At 47.9% G+C, this 17,305-nt stretch overlaps 1 protein-coding gene and 1 non-coding gene across 2 annotated transcripts; one reads left to right on the forward strand and one right to left on the reverse strand.

Annotated features, from left to right (window-relative positions):
• Positions 1–2,893: 2,893 nt before the first annotated feature.
• LOC4331101 (cinnamoyl-CoA reductase 1-like) lies at positions 2,894–4,670 on the forward strand. The gene is made up of 5 exons (XM_015769275.3): positions 2,894–3,154; positions 3,249–3,403; positions 3,497–3,679; positions 3,781–4,133; positions 4,244–4,670. The coding sequence occupies exons 1-5, from the start codon at positions 3,010–3,012 to the stop codon at positions 4,419–4,421; spliced, it is 1,014 nt and encodes a 337-aa protein (XP_015624761.1). The 5' UTR covers positions 2,894–3,009; the 3' UTR covers positions 4,422–4,670.
• A 1,169-nt stretch (positions 4,671–5,839) lies between these two features.
• LOC112938045 (U2 spliceosomal RNA) lies at positions 5,840–6,036 on the reverse strand. Its single transcript, XR_003241094.1, has one exon. It is a non-coding gene; the product is annotated as a U2 spliceosomal RNA (small nuclear RNA).
• Positions 6,037–17,305: the final 11,269 nt, after the last annotated feature.

Consider the following 17,305-nt stretch of genomic DNA (forward strand, 5'->3'; position numbering starts at 1 on the left):
TAGTCTGCATCAAGCCAGGCTGCAACACAGTTCCTCCCAACTACCTAACATTGGAAGCCACCGCGGCCTAGTTGAGCCGGACGAGCGGCAAAGGGGAGGGAGTGAGAAGGTCAAAGTGGACGAGGAATCGACGACGTACCATGGTAATGGACGAGGCCCGTGACGGCGCTGGACATGCCTAAAGTCGTCGCCGGAGGCCGAGCGTCCGGGTAGATCGAAGACGGCAAGGCGGTGGATCCTGCCGACGCTGCTGCAGCCGCGATGAGCGGTCTCAAAGCCAAGCGGAGATGGGGCGAGGGTTTTGGGAGTCCGGCTCCGGCAGCAGTAGCATCGGAGGAGAACCGGGTCGTCTCCGTAGCCGACGGTGGTGAGTTGGGCCGGATAGGTACAAAGGACGTTTGCAACGAATTGGGCTGGAATGAAATCCCCACGTATTATGTACTCCACACTCTTTGAATAAGTCTATTTGATCTCCCTCGTCCTCTTGATCCTGAATGAATATCTCCCTTGGCTACAGAACGGGATATAGCACGTCTCCTCCATCTTTAAAAACTGATACAAATAAACTACTTCGGTGTTTTTGAAAATGATTTTTTTGTTGACGTGGCCAGTTAACCATGGTTGTCTCGTTAACAAATGAGAACCACGTGTCAGCGACTTCCTTCTTATGTACGCGTAAGTGCATAACTTAACCGAGTAGCGTGAATACAAGCACCGGTACAACACAAAAACTAACTGGCGGAGACACGCCAACTCGCTTGCTGGCGCACACACCTGTGTGACCCGTGGGTCTGCGCCCTCGTGGGACTTTTTCTTTCACCTTTTTTTTAAAAAAAGAAATGAATCTTTCATCTTTAATTTCGGTTGAAAGTTTTAAATTTGAGTTAAATGTTTTGAATTTTGAGATGAAAGTTTGTAAACCTGAGTTGACTGTTTTCAAATTTTCACTTGGATTTTTTTTCAAATCTGAGTTGAAAGCTTTTAAATCTTAGTTAAAAATTTTAAGTCTTTGAGTTAAATATTAATGATTTCACTTGAAAGTTTTTAAATATGAGTTGAAAGTTTTAAATTTTTTAACTTAAAAATTTTCAAATCTTAACTTAAAAATTTGTAAATCTGAGTTAAAAGTTAAAAAAAAAAGAAAAGAGAATGAATATAAGCCCCCGTCGGTTCAGCCGGTATTGGGGGTGAAGTTGGGATTAGAGCAGGTACAATAGCAGACTATTAGCTAGCTATAAACATATTTTAATGATATAAAAGATGAAAGAGAAAAGCAGCGGGCTACAAATCTGTAGGTAGCTGCAGCATAGACTCCAAGAGACGGTGTGTGTATGACAGATGGGACCATATATTAATAGTATAGTAAGCAACTATTATATGAATTGGCTATTAAATTGACTATAGATAAATTGGAGCTTGTAGTGGGCTATACTGTTAAACTTGCTCTTAGAGTTGCTCCCGATCGGCTGGCGCTCGCCCACCGGGTGACGCAAGCAGGCAGCAGCCGACACGAGCCGTCAAAAAGGTTGGCGTTGCCAAGCTCACCTCCTCCCTTGGAGTCTCAAACATGGGGCTTCCCGTAAACAGATACCAGGTGGGTTCTGTTAACTCCGACCGTGCCGTGCCGTTCGGTTTCAAAAGCCGCGAGTCGTGCAGCCAACACGCGCCGGATCTTAGTTTCAACGGCCGACTGAATTCTTCGGTTGGTTTAGTCCACTTAAGTACTCCAGTTTTGATACTTGAGCACGGCGGATTCAGCTTAAGGGCCTGTTTGTCACAGCTCCAACTCTGGAGTGGAGTTGTGGAGCTGCCTAAACCCAGCTCCACAACTCTATTACATTTTGTGAGAGAGCTCCACCCAACTCCACTCCTAGTTTTGGTGGAGCTAAAACTGTTTGGCTGAGCTCCAGCTCCAGGAGGGGTGGAGTTGGAGCTGGAGCTGTGCCAAACAGGCCCTAAGTGTTCTAAGTAAACAAAGCATCTTAATATAAATATGTTTGTTTTACGGTCTTATATGCTATTTTCACGTTCCATTAATTATGTCATAAACTGTTGTTGATTTGTGCCAGTTTTCTCCTATTTCAGTTAGTAGTATCGTATTTTGCACTACGTCGGTATTTTACTTACCTTTGGAAATTGTAATCGCGGAACTTGTAACCACAATATACCGAATTTGCCATTGTTCATTGGTTTTCTCTCGTATCTCTAAGACAATCATAATTAGCATGTGTAGCTCACGCTAAAATTAAAAGTTTAGTTAAAATTGAAACGATGTGATGGAAAAGTTGAAAGTTTGTGTGTAGGTAAGTTTTGATGTGATGAAAAAGTTGAAAGTTTAAAGAAAAAAATTAGGAACTAAATAAGACTTAGCGTAAAAAATCGTCAAATTCACTCGAACGTACTACTATAGTACTATTTCCGTCAAGGTTTCAAAAAGACATTAGTCGATCGTACCAGTCTGACTCGAATCGTCGGTCGTTCCAGCAGCAGATGCAATTGTTTAGTACAAGTTGCATCCTAGTACAGTAGAAGATTCGCCAGGTTCAGCGAAAACCTCGCACGGTTTACGTGCCAGAGTTGGCTTCGTGATCCTCTCGTCCAGAAAGGCAATGGAATATACTCTACTGCTCGTACGCGCCCGTGAGATGAGCCCACGCGCACGCCCAACCCATCGGCAATTCGGCCTTGTGCTGCCCAGTTTTTGCGCGCGCGCCGCTGAATCCTCAAAAATGGACGACAAGGCGACGGCATTCCGTTTCGCGTGGTCGCAGTTGCGCCTCCCCCACCCCTCACCCGATGACCACCCTACGCTAGCAATCTTCCTCTTGTCGTCGTCCTCCTCGTGCTCCGTGGCATGGCGGCGCAGGTGCTCGCAGCTCGCGTATAAATAGCGGCCATGTCCATACACGGCAGACTCACACAACCAACATTCAGAGTTCGAGTGAAAGTTCTCTCACAAGTTCAGAGTAGCATTTGGCTAGTGACAGTAACTGGTCAGTGTCTCTCACCATGTCGTCCAATTTTGAGGCCAACAACAACAATGGCGAGAAGCAGCTGGTCTGTGTGACCGGAGCAGGTGGCTTCATTGGGTCGTGGGTGGTGAAGGAGCTCCTCATCCGTGGCTACCACGTCAGGGGAACAGCCAGAGATCCTGGTAAGTTACTAACTAGTAGTTCACGGTGTTACCATTAATTTGCTGCATTTTGTGCTTGATTTATTGATCGGTTCTTGCACGCGCGTATCTGTAGCTGACAGCAAGAATGCTCACCTGCTTGAGCTGGAGGGAGCCGACCAGAGGCTCTCCCTCTGCCGTGCCGACGTCCTCGACGCCGCCAGCCTCCGCGCCGCCTTCAGCGGGTGCCACGGCGTCTTCCATGTCGCCTCCCCGGTGTCCAACGACCCTGTAAGTTCACTAGCCTGGTTCTTGAGCCCAAAAGAGACGACAATGGCGCCTTTAACCTCCTCCAACTTTTACTAACGCTGCTCCGTGCTGCAGGACCTGGTTCCGGTTGCAGTGGAGGGGACGAGGAACGTGATCAACGCGGCGGCGGACATGGGCGTGCGGCGCGTGGTGTTCACGTCGTCCTACGGCGCCGTGCACATGAACCCCAGCAGGAGCCCCGACGCCGTCCTCGACGAGACCTGCTGGAGCGACTACGAATTCTGCCGCCAAACCGACGTAAGCACATTACTCTGCTGCGTTTCTACCAACTCCAACCGCGTTGCTTGCATGAACAGTAAATTGATCATCTCGGCAAAATTTTCTCGTCGTACGTGCAGAACCTGTACTGCTGCGCCAAGATGATGGCAGAGATGACGGCGACGGAGGAGGCGGCGAAGAGGGGGCTGGAGCTGGCGGTGGTGGTGCCGTCGATGACGATGGGTCCCATGCTGCAGCAGACGCTCAACTTCAGCAGCAACCACGTCGCCCGCTACCTCATGGGCACCAAGAAGTCGTACCCCAACGCCGTCGCCGCCTACGTCGACGTCCGCGACGTCGCCCGCGCGCACGTCCTCGTCTACGAGCGCCCCGACGCACGCGGCCGCTACCTCTGCATCGGCACCGTGCTCCACCGCGCCGAGCTCCTCCGGATGCTCAGGGACCTCTTCCCCCAGTACCCTGCCACTGCAAAGTACGCAACTATTAGACATTGATTTGCTTGTGTGCGTTGCTGAAATAGTCTTCTGAGATGTAATCGATCGATCTCAAATTTTTCATGCGTGTGTTTCTTGGATTTTTCAGGTGTGAAGATGACGGGAAGCCGATGGCGAAGCCGTACAAGTTCTCGAACCAGAGGCTCAAGGATTTGGGGTTGGAATTCACTCCACTGAGGAAGAGTTTGCATGAGGCGGTCTTATGCATGCAGCAGAAGAGTCACCTGCCTCTGATTTATCCCGTTCCAAAACGTGCTTACCTATAATCGAGATACAAATACTCGGATTTGTCTGTTGTGATGGGAAACAGAGAGCAACAGGGAGAAAAAAAAAACAAGAAAATACAAGGGCTCTGAGAATTCAGTATGAAATTGTTTATTTGAGTAAGTGTAGTAGGCATTTGTATTTTGTTGTTACACATGTAAAACCCTTCTGTAATGAACAATAAGGTCCCATGGAGGGAATTGTAAATGCAAATATGGATTCCATTTATATTCTGGGTTTCAGGATGTAAATTTGAATGGCACTGTATTTATTCCTATTTTGCGAGGCAATTTCCTAGTATACAGTGCAGTACCGAACCTAAATGTCTCTCCCTGCAGATCGCATGGAGTTGAAGTGTTAAATGTGTGTGCAGATCACGTCGAGTTTACAGTGTTTCGGCAGAAATTGGAGAGTTATCTGAACTCCAGAGCACTAAAGTCTGACGACACTTTTCATAGTTTGGACAGGTATCTGAACTCTGACGATGTCATCGATGGTATCTGAACCGTAGAGCGAGCGCTGACATTCTGATCAATCATGAGAGTTGGATAGTATCCGAATTCTGACACTCTTGCAGAGTTTTTGTTCACAGATCAACAGGTCCGTGACCAATTTCATAATAGCGAATTTACGACGAGAGCTATCCGAACTCTTGCAGAGTTTGTGTTCATGGACCACCAATTTCATAGCAAATTAGCGACACCGAACATTCATGGATCACCAATTTCATACTCCCTCCGTCCCAAAATTAGTGCAGTTTTGCACTATTCATGTTCAACATTTGACCGTTCGTCTTATTTGAAAATTTTTTATGATTAGTATTTTTATTACTATTAGATGATAAAACATAAATAATGCTTTATGTGTGATTATATATTTTTAATTTTTTTCATAAATTTTTCAAATAAGACGAACGGTCAAACGTTGAGTACGGATATCCACGGCTGCACTTATTTTGAGACGGAGGTAGTAGCAAATTAGCGACACCGAACATCAGTGACAACTCTTCCTGCAGGAAGATGTGAATGTAAAAGGCGCAGAGGATCATAATTCAGAGCCTAGCCAAGAAGAAATCAAACTTTAAACACATCAACATCAAATTGGATATCATCTATATACAAGAACACTAAGGGTGAGTTTGAGATATAGAGGATTGAGAAGATATGTAAAACGAGATGAGCCATTAGCGCATGATTAATTGAGTATAAACTATTTTAAATTTTAAAAATGGATTAATATGATTTTTTAAAGCAACTTTCCTATAGAAAATTTTTAAAAAAACGCATAGTAGTTTGGAAAACGTGCGCGCGGAAAACGAGGTATTTTCTCACCCTATCTCACACAAACGAACACATCAGGCATCGATACTCCGTCTAGCTATCAGCGCAACTGCATACTTAAAAATTAATCGTTGGTTTGGTTGGGGTGCGCCAGGCCCGGGCAGCAGTGCAACACCTGGGCGACGCGTGAGGGCCCCAGCGGCAAGCCACTGTAGTGGACCCTCCCCCACAAAAAATAAATTTAATATCGAAGTGGGCACATAGCCCATATATCAGATATTAAACTGATAAGAACAGATACTACACTTGATCTTAGCCAAAAGGCCGAGAAAGGTATGAGTTGCTCCGTGCAACCCTGCCTGCTTATATACAGAGCGCCTTGCGCGCCTCAGCTCTGCGTCTCCGAGGTGGTACTAAAAGCTCAAACTCAAATATGGGCCTCAGCTCTCTTCTTGAGACGAACACTGGGCCCTGGGTACTAAAAAGGCCCATCACTGGGTCGCTCTGATCCGTCACACCCACGATCGGTGCAAGCCCAGATATGGGCCTGATTTGCTTCTCTGTTGTTAGTGAAAAAGGCCCAATATTAGTCCCAAAAGGTTGTGCTTCCAAACTGAGCTCAATTGAACGGTGAATCTATGGAAGTATATATAGACGTTCATTTCCATGGACTTTGTTGTCAGAAAGTTACTAGTAAATATATCTGTGGAGATTATGGGTACCCCATACCCACACGGCATGGTTATCCGACTAGTAATAGGGGATAACATATATCTATGGAATATGTAACCGATCATGACTTGGGTATTACGTTTCCTTTTATATTATGGAGCGGCCTAAAGTCCTGATTCGATAATATTGTAAAATAGATTTAGGAAACCGATACCGTATTGGTTAAGGTTTCTATCTTGTAATCCTGCCCCCCATCCTATATAAGGTGGGCAGGAGGCCCTCTAGGGGGCATGAGACAACCTGATCGTCAGATCAATACACACTCGGCGGATTCAAATCCCCAAACAGGAGTAGGGTATTACCTCTCATTGAGAGGGCCTGAACCTGTCTAAATCCTTTGTCTCTGCATCCATCCACTTTAGGTCTCGTCCGCTACCCCCTTTTATTATTGCCGAATTCATGTTTCGACAGTTGGCGCGCCAGGTAGGGGATGCGTCGAATTACCCGTCGAAAAGTGAGATGGAATCCACTTCAGAAGAAACGGCGAGATCAATCTCACCGAATTCGATGGCTCGAACTTTGGACCGGGTTTGTCGTTCCAATCTATTTTTTATTAGATTAATTTTTTTTCTATCATAGATCAATCTTCTGGTATATTTTCCTGTGTCGATCTTGTGTCGGTCGGCGGAGATCAAGCCGAAGCTGTCGACGACGCCCTCACGCATCGAGACTTTCTTCGTGCTTTGCCGGCGGACATGTGGTGGCCATCGCTGGGCACAGTTTACCAGGAGAAAACACTGCATGAGTTGATTCAACTGATCAACATACATGCACGATCCAACCAACATGCACATTACATCTACAGAGTTAATCTGTTTACTAGTTGATTCTAACCAGCAATTATTTTGTTGCTATCTGTCTTGCATGTACACCGCCGGCCGTATCTACTGCCGGCTATATCCGTCAGCGCCGACCGGCTCCACCGTCTCCGTAGTCGGTCGCCTCCGAGCTGTTATCATTAGGCTTTACAGCTGCCCCGGTCGGTCATCTACATGCTGCCGACTCTCCGAGGTCGCAGGGCCGTTGATGGCTTCCGCCGGCTACTGCTGATCGAGGCATTGCGACCCAAGCTGATCGACGCGCACGACGTATCCAAGCCACGCCGTACAACTTGGGTTGGCTGTTCCAATTTAATTTTTATTAGATTGATTATTAATTAATCCCTAATCGCCGGCCGTTTTGATTTCCTGGCAATTTTTGTTGTTTTTCACATGCTGGTTGAGATCACGACACGGCCGCCATCGTCGCCTACTCGGCCACTCGGGTGCCTCTTGCCGTGTCCGAGTGCTCCTCTCTTCCCTTCCATGCAGATGGACGTGCTGCTAGATTGGCACAGGACACAGGAATATACTCGGCCACCAGGAGCAAGCACGTGTATACGTCGATTTAATCTACATGTATGCTGGAGCGATGGTTGTTCGCATGCATTGGATGGCAGTCGAGATCAAACAATCATTCACTGCTTGCGGCCTCGCTGCCACGGTTGGTGTGTGCCGCCGCCGTTGCCGATAGCGACATCGTCTTCACCACTGGCTTGCCTCCGTCGCCGCCGATTGGTGCCTCCGCCTACACGGCTGGTCTATTATGCCGCCGCTGTTGGGCGTCTACGACTTCACCGCCGGCCTGCCTCCGTCGCCGCCGAGTGGTGCCTCCGCCTACACGGCTGGCCTATTATGCCGCCGCTGTTGGGCGTCTACGACTTCACGCCGCCGGCCTGCCTCCGTCGCCGCCGATTGGTGCCTCCGCCTACACGGCTGGCCTGTTATGCCGCCGCTGTTGGGCGTCTACGACTTCACCGCCGGCCTGCCTCCGTCGCCGCCGATTGGTGCCTCCGCCTACACGGCTGGCCTATTATGCCGCCGCTGTTGGGCGTCTACGACTTCACCGCCGGCCTGCCTCCGTCGCCGCCGACTGGTGTCTTTGCCTATATGGTTGGTTGGTCACACCACCGTTGTTGGGCGTCTACGACTTCACCGCCGGCCTGCCTCCGTCGCCGCCGACTGGTGTCTTCGCCTATATGGTTGGTTGGTCACACCACCGTTGTTGGGCGTCTACATCTTCACCGACCGGCCGTCTCGTCCGCCGCCGACTGGTGTTTCCGCCTGCACGGCTGGCCTATTATGCCGCCGCTGTTGGGCGTCTACGACTTCACCGCCGGCCTGCCTCCGTCGCCGCCGAGTGGTGCCTCCGCCTACACGGCTGGCCTATTATGCCGCCGCTGTTGGGCGTCTACGACTTCACCGCCGGCCTGCCTCCGTCGCCGCCGATTGGTGCCTCCGCCTACACGGCTGGCCTGTTATGCCGCCGCTGTTGGGCGTCTACGACTTCACCGCCGGCCTGCCTTCGTCGCCGCCGATTGGTGCCTCCGCCTACACGGCTGGCCTATTATGCCGCCGCTGTTGGGCGTCTACGACTTCACCGCCGGCCTGCCTCCGTCGCCGCCGAGTGGTGTCTTCGCCTATATGGTTGGTTGGTCACACCACCGTTGTTGGGCGTCTACATCTTCACCGACCGGCCGTCTCGTCCGCCGCCGACTGGTGTTTCCGCCTGCACGGCTGGCCTATTATGCCGCCGCTGTTGGGCGTCTACGACTTCACCGCCGGCCTGCCTCCGTCGCCGCCGACTGGTGTCTTCGCCTATATGGTTGGTTGGTCACACCACCGTTGTTGGGCGTCTACGTCTTCACCGACCGGCCGTCTCGTCCGCCGCCGACTGGTGTTTACGCCTGCACGGCTGGCCTATTATGCCGCCGCTGTTGGGCGTCTACGACTTCACCGCCGGCCTGCCTCCGTCGCCGCCGAGTGGTGCCTCCGCCTACACGGCTGGCCTATTATGCCGCCGCTGTTGGGCGTCTACGACTTCACCGCCGGCCTGCCTCCGTCGCCGCCGATTGGTGCCTCCGCCTACACGGCTGGCCTGTTATGCCGCCGCTGTTGGGCGTCTACGACTTCACCGCCGGCCTGCCTCCGTCGCCGCCGATTGGTGCCTCCGCCTACACGGCTGGCCTATTATGCCGCCGCTGTTGGGCGTCTACGACTTCACCGCCGGCCTGCCTCCGTCGCCGCCGAGTGGTGTCTTCGCCTATATGGTTGGTTGGTCACACCACCGTTGTTGGGCGTCTACATCTTCACCGACCGGCCGTCTCGTCCGCCGCCGACTGGTGTTTCCGCCTGCACGGCTGGCCTATTATGCCGCCGCTGTTGGGCGTCTACGACTTCACCGCCGGCCTGCCTCCGTCGCCGCCGACTGGTGTCTTCGCCTATATGGTTGGTTGGTCACACCACCGTTGTTGGGCGTCTACGTCTTCACCGACCGGCCGTCTCGTCCGCCGCCGACTGGTGTTTACGCCTGCACGGCTGGCCTATTATGCCGCCGCTGTTGGGCGTCTACGACTTCACCGCCGGCCTGCCTCCGTCGCCGCCGATTGGTGCCTCCGCCTACACGGCTGGCCTATTATGCCGCCGCTGTTGGGCGTCTACGACTTCACCGCCGGCTTGCCTCCGTCGCCGCCGAGTGGTGCCTCCGCCTACACGGCTGGCCTATTATGCCGCCGCTGTTGGGCGTCTACGACTTCACCGCCGGCTTGCCTCCGTCGCCGCCGAGTGGTGCCTCCGCCTACACGGCTGGCCTATTATGCCGCCGCTGTTGGGCGTCTACGACTTCACCGCCGGCCTGCCTCCGTCGCCGCCGAGTGGTGCCTCCGCCTACACGGCTGGCCTATTATGCCGCCGCTGTTGGGCGTCTACGACTTCACCGCCGGCCTGCCTCCGTCGCCGCCGACTGGTGTCTTCATTGTTATTGATGGACGACTTTGTTCCCACATTGGTCACTTCTGCCATCACCAAGGGGAATATTACAAAGCTAAGTCATCATTTATTTTATTTTTTATATGATATTTTTCCTTTTCCTCTGCCTCACTACACCAATTGGTCTTCCATTGAGTAGTGAGTCGAGGGCTATAGATGTTATATCATATTTTTTATAATATTTATCTTGATTGCTTGCGACATAATCTGAGTACAAAAGTACCTATCGAGTTATGGAGTTCTATCTTCCTATGCTTTCCGTTTGGTTTGCCATTGGATGGTTGCCTTTGGGCCGATTCCTAGCACCCGGGGGCTCGTTCGATGGACCGAGTAACGCAAGGTGCTAAGTATTATTCGGAATAAATCAAAAGCATAGAGACGAGATAAATTTATTTTCTGCTCTTAATAATTGCAAAAGTACCCGAGTAGTAAATTCTGATCCGTGAAACTTTGTTCCATTAATGACGAACTCATATCACTCATATGCATGTTTGGGAAATGCCTAGGCCGACTCCCGATGCTTGTGGGCTATGACTAGTCGGACAGAGTGTTTAAATGTACAGAGTCATCTGCTCGGGGAAATCACAATTGATAAGAGGAGAAATACATATTTATAAATATTTTAAAATACTTGATTTTTTCTCGAGTATTATATTTATATCAGATACTACTCATCCGATATGTTTGTTCTGCAGGATCCAGATCCAGATATGCATAAAAGGGATTCATGGCTTTAAGCTTATCTCTTACGCTCCAGGAATGGATCAGTCAGAACATCACCACCGGCTCGCCTCGACCGCCGCCGACTGGTGTTTCCGCCTGCACGGCTGGCCTATTATGCCGCCGTTGTTGGGCGTCTACGTCTTCACCGACCGGCTTGCCTTCGCCGCCGCCGACTGGTGTTTCCGCCTGCACGGCTGGCCTTTATGCCGCCGTTGTTGGGCGTCTACGTCTTCACCGACCGGCTTGCCTTCGCCGCCGCCGACTGGTGTTTCCGCCTGCACGGCTGGCCTTTATGCCGCCGTTGTTGGGCGTCTACGTCTTCGCCGACCGGCCGCCTCGTCCGCCGCCGACTGGTGCTTCCGCCTGCACGGCTGACTTATTATGCCGCCGTTGTTGGGCGTCTACGTCTTCACCGACCGGCTGCTTCGACCGCCGCCGACTGGTGTTTCCGCCTGCACGGCTGGCCTATTATGCTGCCGTTGTTGGGCGTCTACGTCTTCACCGACCGGCCGCTTCGACCGCCGCCGACTGGTGTTTCCGCCTGCACGGCTGGCCTATTATGCTGCCGTTGTTGGGCGTCTACGTCTTCACCGACCGGCCGCCGCATCCGCCGCTGACTGGTGTCACCGCCTGCACGGCTGGCCTGTTATAACGCCAACTGATGCTATCTTCTTCACGGCTGGCTACATCGCTGTCACTACTAATAGGCATCAGTATCTTCAACACAAGCTGCCTACGTTTGCCATGGCTGCCGACTGGTTTCTTCACTTCCATGGCTGCATGATTCTGCCAGTGTTGATTGGCCTTACCATCTTCATCGCCGGTCGTCTCGTCTGCTGCTGACTAGTGCCCTCGCCTCTACATCTGGTTTATACAGCTACCACTACTGATGGACATCATCATCTTCCGTCGCCGACTGATTATGCCGCCGCCGACTGGTGCTTTTATCTTCACAACTGCGCGTCTTCACTACCGGATTTCTACTTGGACATCTTCAACACATATCTTCAATCAAGCAATGATTACTCGACGACAAGAAGCTATAATTCTCGACTCTATGTTCAGTTGTTTCCCAACTAACCAAAGAGTCGGGGGCTACACAAATACAAGACTCTCAAAATTCGACAAGATGAAGCAATCAATTAATCAGCCAACGAGTCAATTCCAGGAGTCATTATCTTCGTCTTTGCTTTAGAGCAGAGTTATCAACCAATCAGCTCAGTTTCGACGAGTTGGACAACATCATCTACTTTCCTCCAAGTGAAGCATCTGCAACAGCTATAACACCAATTTGATGGATTATTGTCACTGACATCATCACCAGCACCTCTGCTTCATCGACCCTGACATCTCTGCTGTTGCTAATGGATGATTATGTTTTCGCCGACTTATTATTTCACCTTGACGGTTGACCTACTATGCAAATGCTGATGAGCGTCTTTGTCATTATCATTGGTTGCTACACTGCTATTGGCTGGATCACCGACATCGTCATCTTCATCATGTCGGTTGCGTTTGTCGTCGTCAACTATTTTCTTCATCTTCATGATTGGTGGATTTCGCCATCACTGTTGATGCGCGTCTACGTCTTCATCGTCGGTTTGCTTTTGTCATCACCGACTGTTTCTTCGCCTCCATGGTTATGCAACTTCATTACCTTTGATTGGTGTCACTGTTTTTTACTACCACTGACATCTTCCGTTACTTCTGATGAGCAATTTCGTCTTCATGTTGGTCATTTCATCTCCATGCCGACTGCGTCAGCTATTGCCAATAGACAATTTTGACTATGACAGAAGGACAAGCTATATGCTCAGGGGCTCATCAACTCAAGCGTGAGGATTATATCTCCAATTGGGACTTGTTCCGGATACATTCCACATGGATTCATAGTCATGAGTCTATCTTCTATGCTCAAAGACTGGACCAATTATTATTCCCCGTAAAGGCTATCAACTGAATACTTGCGCCAGTCGGGATTCAATTATTATATTTATTTTGGAGTATCCCATAAGGGATAGTCATTCAGATCAGAAGCTATTCATATGAGCTACACTTGGTCTATATTACCCAGAAGATTTGTTACTCGGGAGCATGTCACATGCGTCATCCTTTAAAGGGTGTCGAAGGCATATTTTTTGGCCTAGGCCTAATATGTCTGCAGCCCATATTTTCAGGTGTGGCCTGTCACGTTCTTTTAGGGACTTAGGCACTTTTTGCTTAGGCCAAAGTGCGCGTGATCAAGTGCCCAATACCTTAAAATCCTTTTATACCGCAGTTACTTAACTTTTTAGGAGTTGGTACAATGCATCTTAAAAGGTGTCAAACAGTAAAGCTTTATATAGCTGTCCCGCTGACTTTTTTATATATAAGTCAAGGTGCTGTTTGGGTTTTTAAGCAATTGATTGGATACAATATCATTGCTTTTTGCCACGTAAGTGTGCATTTTTATTGACCAATATTATGGCTTAGGCTGATTATATATTGTGGTCATTTTCTAGGCGGTTGGTAAATCCTTTATGAGTTTATTTATTCGGATTTTACACCACATATGCCATATATTTCCAGGTGTGGTGAAACCATGTGTCTTCTAGGGACTTAAGCACATCTGTTAAAGCAGTGTGCGCATGGCGTATGCCCAATACTTTGGAAATTTCTTTATTCACAATATACAAGCTTCTTTATAGCTATTTTGCTATATCACTCATCATATTTTACAAAGCAGTCGGTATATCACTTGGATCATATTATTCGGGGATTCACACCGCATATGCTATATATTGGTATCAAGTCACTTGGTTGACTACGATTATCAAAACCACTCAGTTGGTGCATCTATTAGATACATCTATTCGATGCACCTGACTTTATTTTTCAGCCCTCCACAGTCTTCATATTTGGTAAAAGTACTCGGGAGATCATGGTGAGGATGATTGAAGCACTCGGCTTTGGAGTAATCTAGTTCGAGAAAAGATTATCTTTCCGACTGTGAAGGTCTCAGGGGCTACTGTGGAGATTATGGGTACCCCATACCCACACGGCATGGTTATCCGACTAGTAATAGGGGATAACATATATCTATGGAATATGTAACCGATCATGACTTGGGTATTACGTTTCCTTTTATATTATGGAGCGGCCTAAAGTCCTGATTCGATAATATTGTAAAATAGATTTAGGAAACCGATACCGTATTGGTTAAGGTTTCTATCTTGTAATCCTGCCCCCCATCCTATATAAGGTGGGCAGGAGGCCCTCTAGGGGGCATGAGACAACCTGATCGTCAGATCAATACACACTCGGCGGATTCAAATCCCCAAACAGGAGTAGGGTATTACCTCTCATTGAGAGGGCCTGAACCTGTCTAAATCCTTTGTCTCTGCATCCATCCACTTTAGGTCTCGTCCGCTACCCCCTTTTATTATTGCCGAATTCATGTTTCGACAATATCGAATATACTAGAAAGTAACCGCAGCTTCGCGCGGAAGTATACATAGGCCAGGCCAATAGGATGCAGTGTGTTCCCTATTAATTATCATACCTTGTCATCAGCTAAATAAGGCATTAATCATATTCTGATTGGCATGCTCATATTGCAAAGCCCCAAAATCCCTCAGTTCCCTTCGAGAAAAAGAAAACTATCGGTTCCATGTTTTACCATCGTGTTGTTCTGCAGAAATGATTATTTTCTGTTTGATGGCCATTTTGAATAGATAGAAATTTACCAAAAGTTATAAATAGATAGAAATGCATATATTATAAATATACCAAAAGTTAGTGTTGTGCATAATCCATATAGCAAAAGTATGCGGTCTTTATCAGATAGGTTATCAAGCAGAGCGACTATTTTGACTGTGTGTTTGAATCAAACGATAATCAGTGTTTTCTTCACTACTACTTCTCTACGATAATAATATTATAAATATTTATGTATTATATTGAATAATTATATGGTCGTCGTGGAACATCTAAAGTAAAACCCTAGAGAATTAAGACACTTAAGAATCAGTGAATCAATAACATCCTTTATAATAGTAAATATTGACAGAAGCAATTATATAAATAATAAGTAAATAGTATCATAAAGCATTTTATTAGATGGATTAGATTTTCTCCGATGTTTCAGAAAACTAATATGTGATTCCAAAGTATATGAATTGTACTGTATATTAAAGTTCTTCAGCATAATATATTTGAGCTATGGACTCAAGGACAACAAGGTCCCGTCAAACATTTAAGTTTCATAATAGTAAAATTATATAAAGAATTATCACAGCTTGCTTAAGCTTCAAATTTGCTTTTAACTACAAAATCATTCCAATGAACATGGCAGGCAAACCCCAAACATCTTCTCTAGTTTGTTACTGTCATATAATTATAGAGAGCATGCAAAGCACACTTGTGGTAAAAAAAAAACTTAACATCATTGATTCAAAGTACAAAGAACTTGTCGAATGAAAATTTTTCTTTAGACCAACAATGCAATTTTTACTCTAGGATATACTTGTATACTCCATCTCGAATAAATGCAATTCTTACTCTAGGCAGTCTATACATTACCCTGCTCAGTCATGACTCAAAATTAGTTCCAAGAATATGTAATTAACGCAGCAATTAATCATGTTTGAGGTGACTCCATTTGTGAAGATGAACTCTGCATTAAAAAAGGAAAGTATTACATATTATGCAATACTAACAGATATATAGGCACTATTCTTCTCATCCCGAAATCTGATGAACTTGTAGATATGATTGCTGCACTGGAGACGGTAATAATTTTTTCAATAACATTTGGAAAAAGAAATCAATAGAACAAGACAATGATGTGAACAAATATTATCGAGAAGCAAGAAAGGGCAAAACTTAAGGAGTGCAGTAAATAATTCATCTACAGAAATCATGACCATATCCATATGGTAATCGAATGATCTTGGATGGGAACACTTTCACTTTCTGCATTGGACACTGAAAGATCATTATCTCGTGGTAGTCCTGGATGAGTTATACAAATCCTTGTAGCAAAATCAGAGCAGCTTTTAAAAGCTTATCGATCTCAGTTTGAGCAGCCAACAGATCAAGCTTTCTCAAGGTTACTTCTCAACCTAGGATCAATCAGCAAAGAACAATTCTAATTATAGGATCAGCTATGGACATCAAACAATAATTGCTTACAACAATTTCACATTTTTCTAGAACCATACAAAATATGCATTGTGTTCATGTCCACTCGCCTGCAGTCCGCTCCCCATCCATCTATGCACTGTCAGGGGAAGGGGAAGGGGAAGTGGACTCACGAGCTGGCGAGGATGACGACCGAGAGAGGGGCAAGAGATTAGAAAGGTAGCGGCAGCGGCTATGTTGACGGCTACGGATGGGATCGACCACTAGGCGGCGGATTGAGCGCCTTAACATCGAAGTCCAGCCCCGGCGCCCGGCCATCGATCCCAGTCGATTGCTGCGCCAAGCTCGACCACTGGCCTGCCGGGTCAAGCACATCAGCAAGGAAGAAAGGGGGCGAGGAGGAGGCGGCGGCGCTCGGCTCGCGAGATGAGAATGCGCGGGAGAGGTAAAGTGAGGGAGGCGCTGTGGGATAGGGTTTCTAGGGGCGACGCTTGACGAATCGGCGAGGTCCGGCACTGATGTGGAGCGGCGGTTGCCCGGCTCGCGACTTGCCGAAGGAGCCGAGGAGGAAGAAGCGAGGCCGCGAGAGGAGACGATTTCTCTGGAAGGGATGTCACCTTTTCCGTTTAACCCCCTGAGAAATCTAAAATTTACAGTTAGATCCTTTGTTCCTTCTATGCCGTTGTTTTGTTATCCAACGGATGCAGGGTGAGAGCCAATTCCATCAATTGCGCGATGCCACGTGGCGGGGCTGTCCGGCCGAGAACGTGCCCGGAATTCGGTATAAGAGATAGTAACAAGTGGTTCTTCACGTTATTTGATACGGAGTAGTACTACTAAGTCTAAGTTCGCATGTTTAAGGTAGCGTCTAAGTCAAACAATGATGGCCGGTCAACGGCCATAACGACACAAGCTAGCTAGCTTGTGCGATGCAATGTTTCGAAGCATCGATTTTTTACCATGAACCACACCCCCTGCTTAAGACCAATGACCACCAACAGTGGCTATCCGAGTTTGACAGTCAACCTTAAACCTTCACATGATGGCGGCATTCTTATTGACAAATTGTTTACTTCTATCTGCCTTTTCAGCTGTGATGTTTAACAATATGCTATCTGGCACATGCACGATATCACTAAGATAATGCTTGGGGGTGGTCAATTTTCATTTGAAATCTCTGGTTCCTGCACAAGCAACTTTCCTGCGCTCAGGTATAGGCGTATA

The sequence above is a fragment of the Oryza sativa genome, chromosome 2, assembly GCF_034140825.1.
Source record: "Oryza sativa Japonica Group chromosome 2, ASM3414082v1".
Classification (NCBI taxonomy): Eukaryota; Viridiplantae; Streptophyta; class Magnoliopsida; order Poales; family Poaceae; genus Oryza; species Oryza sativa.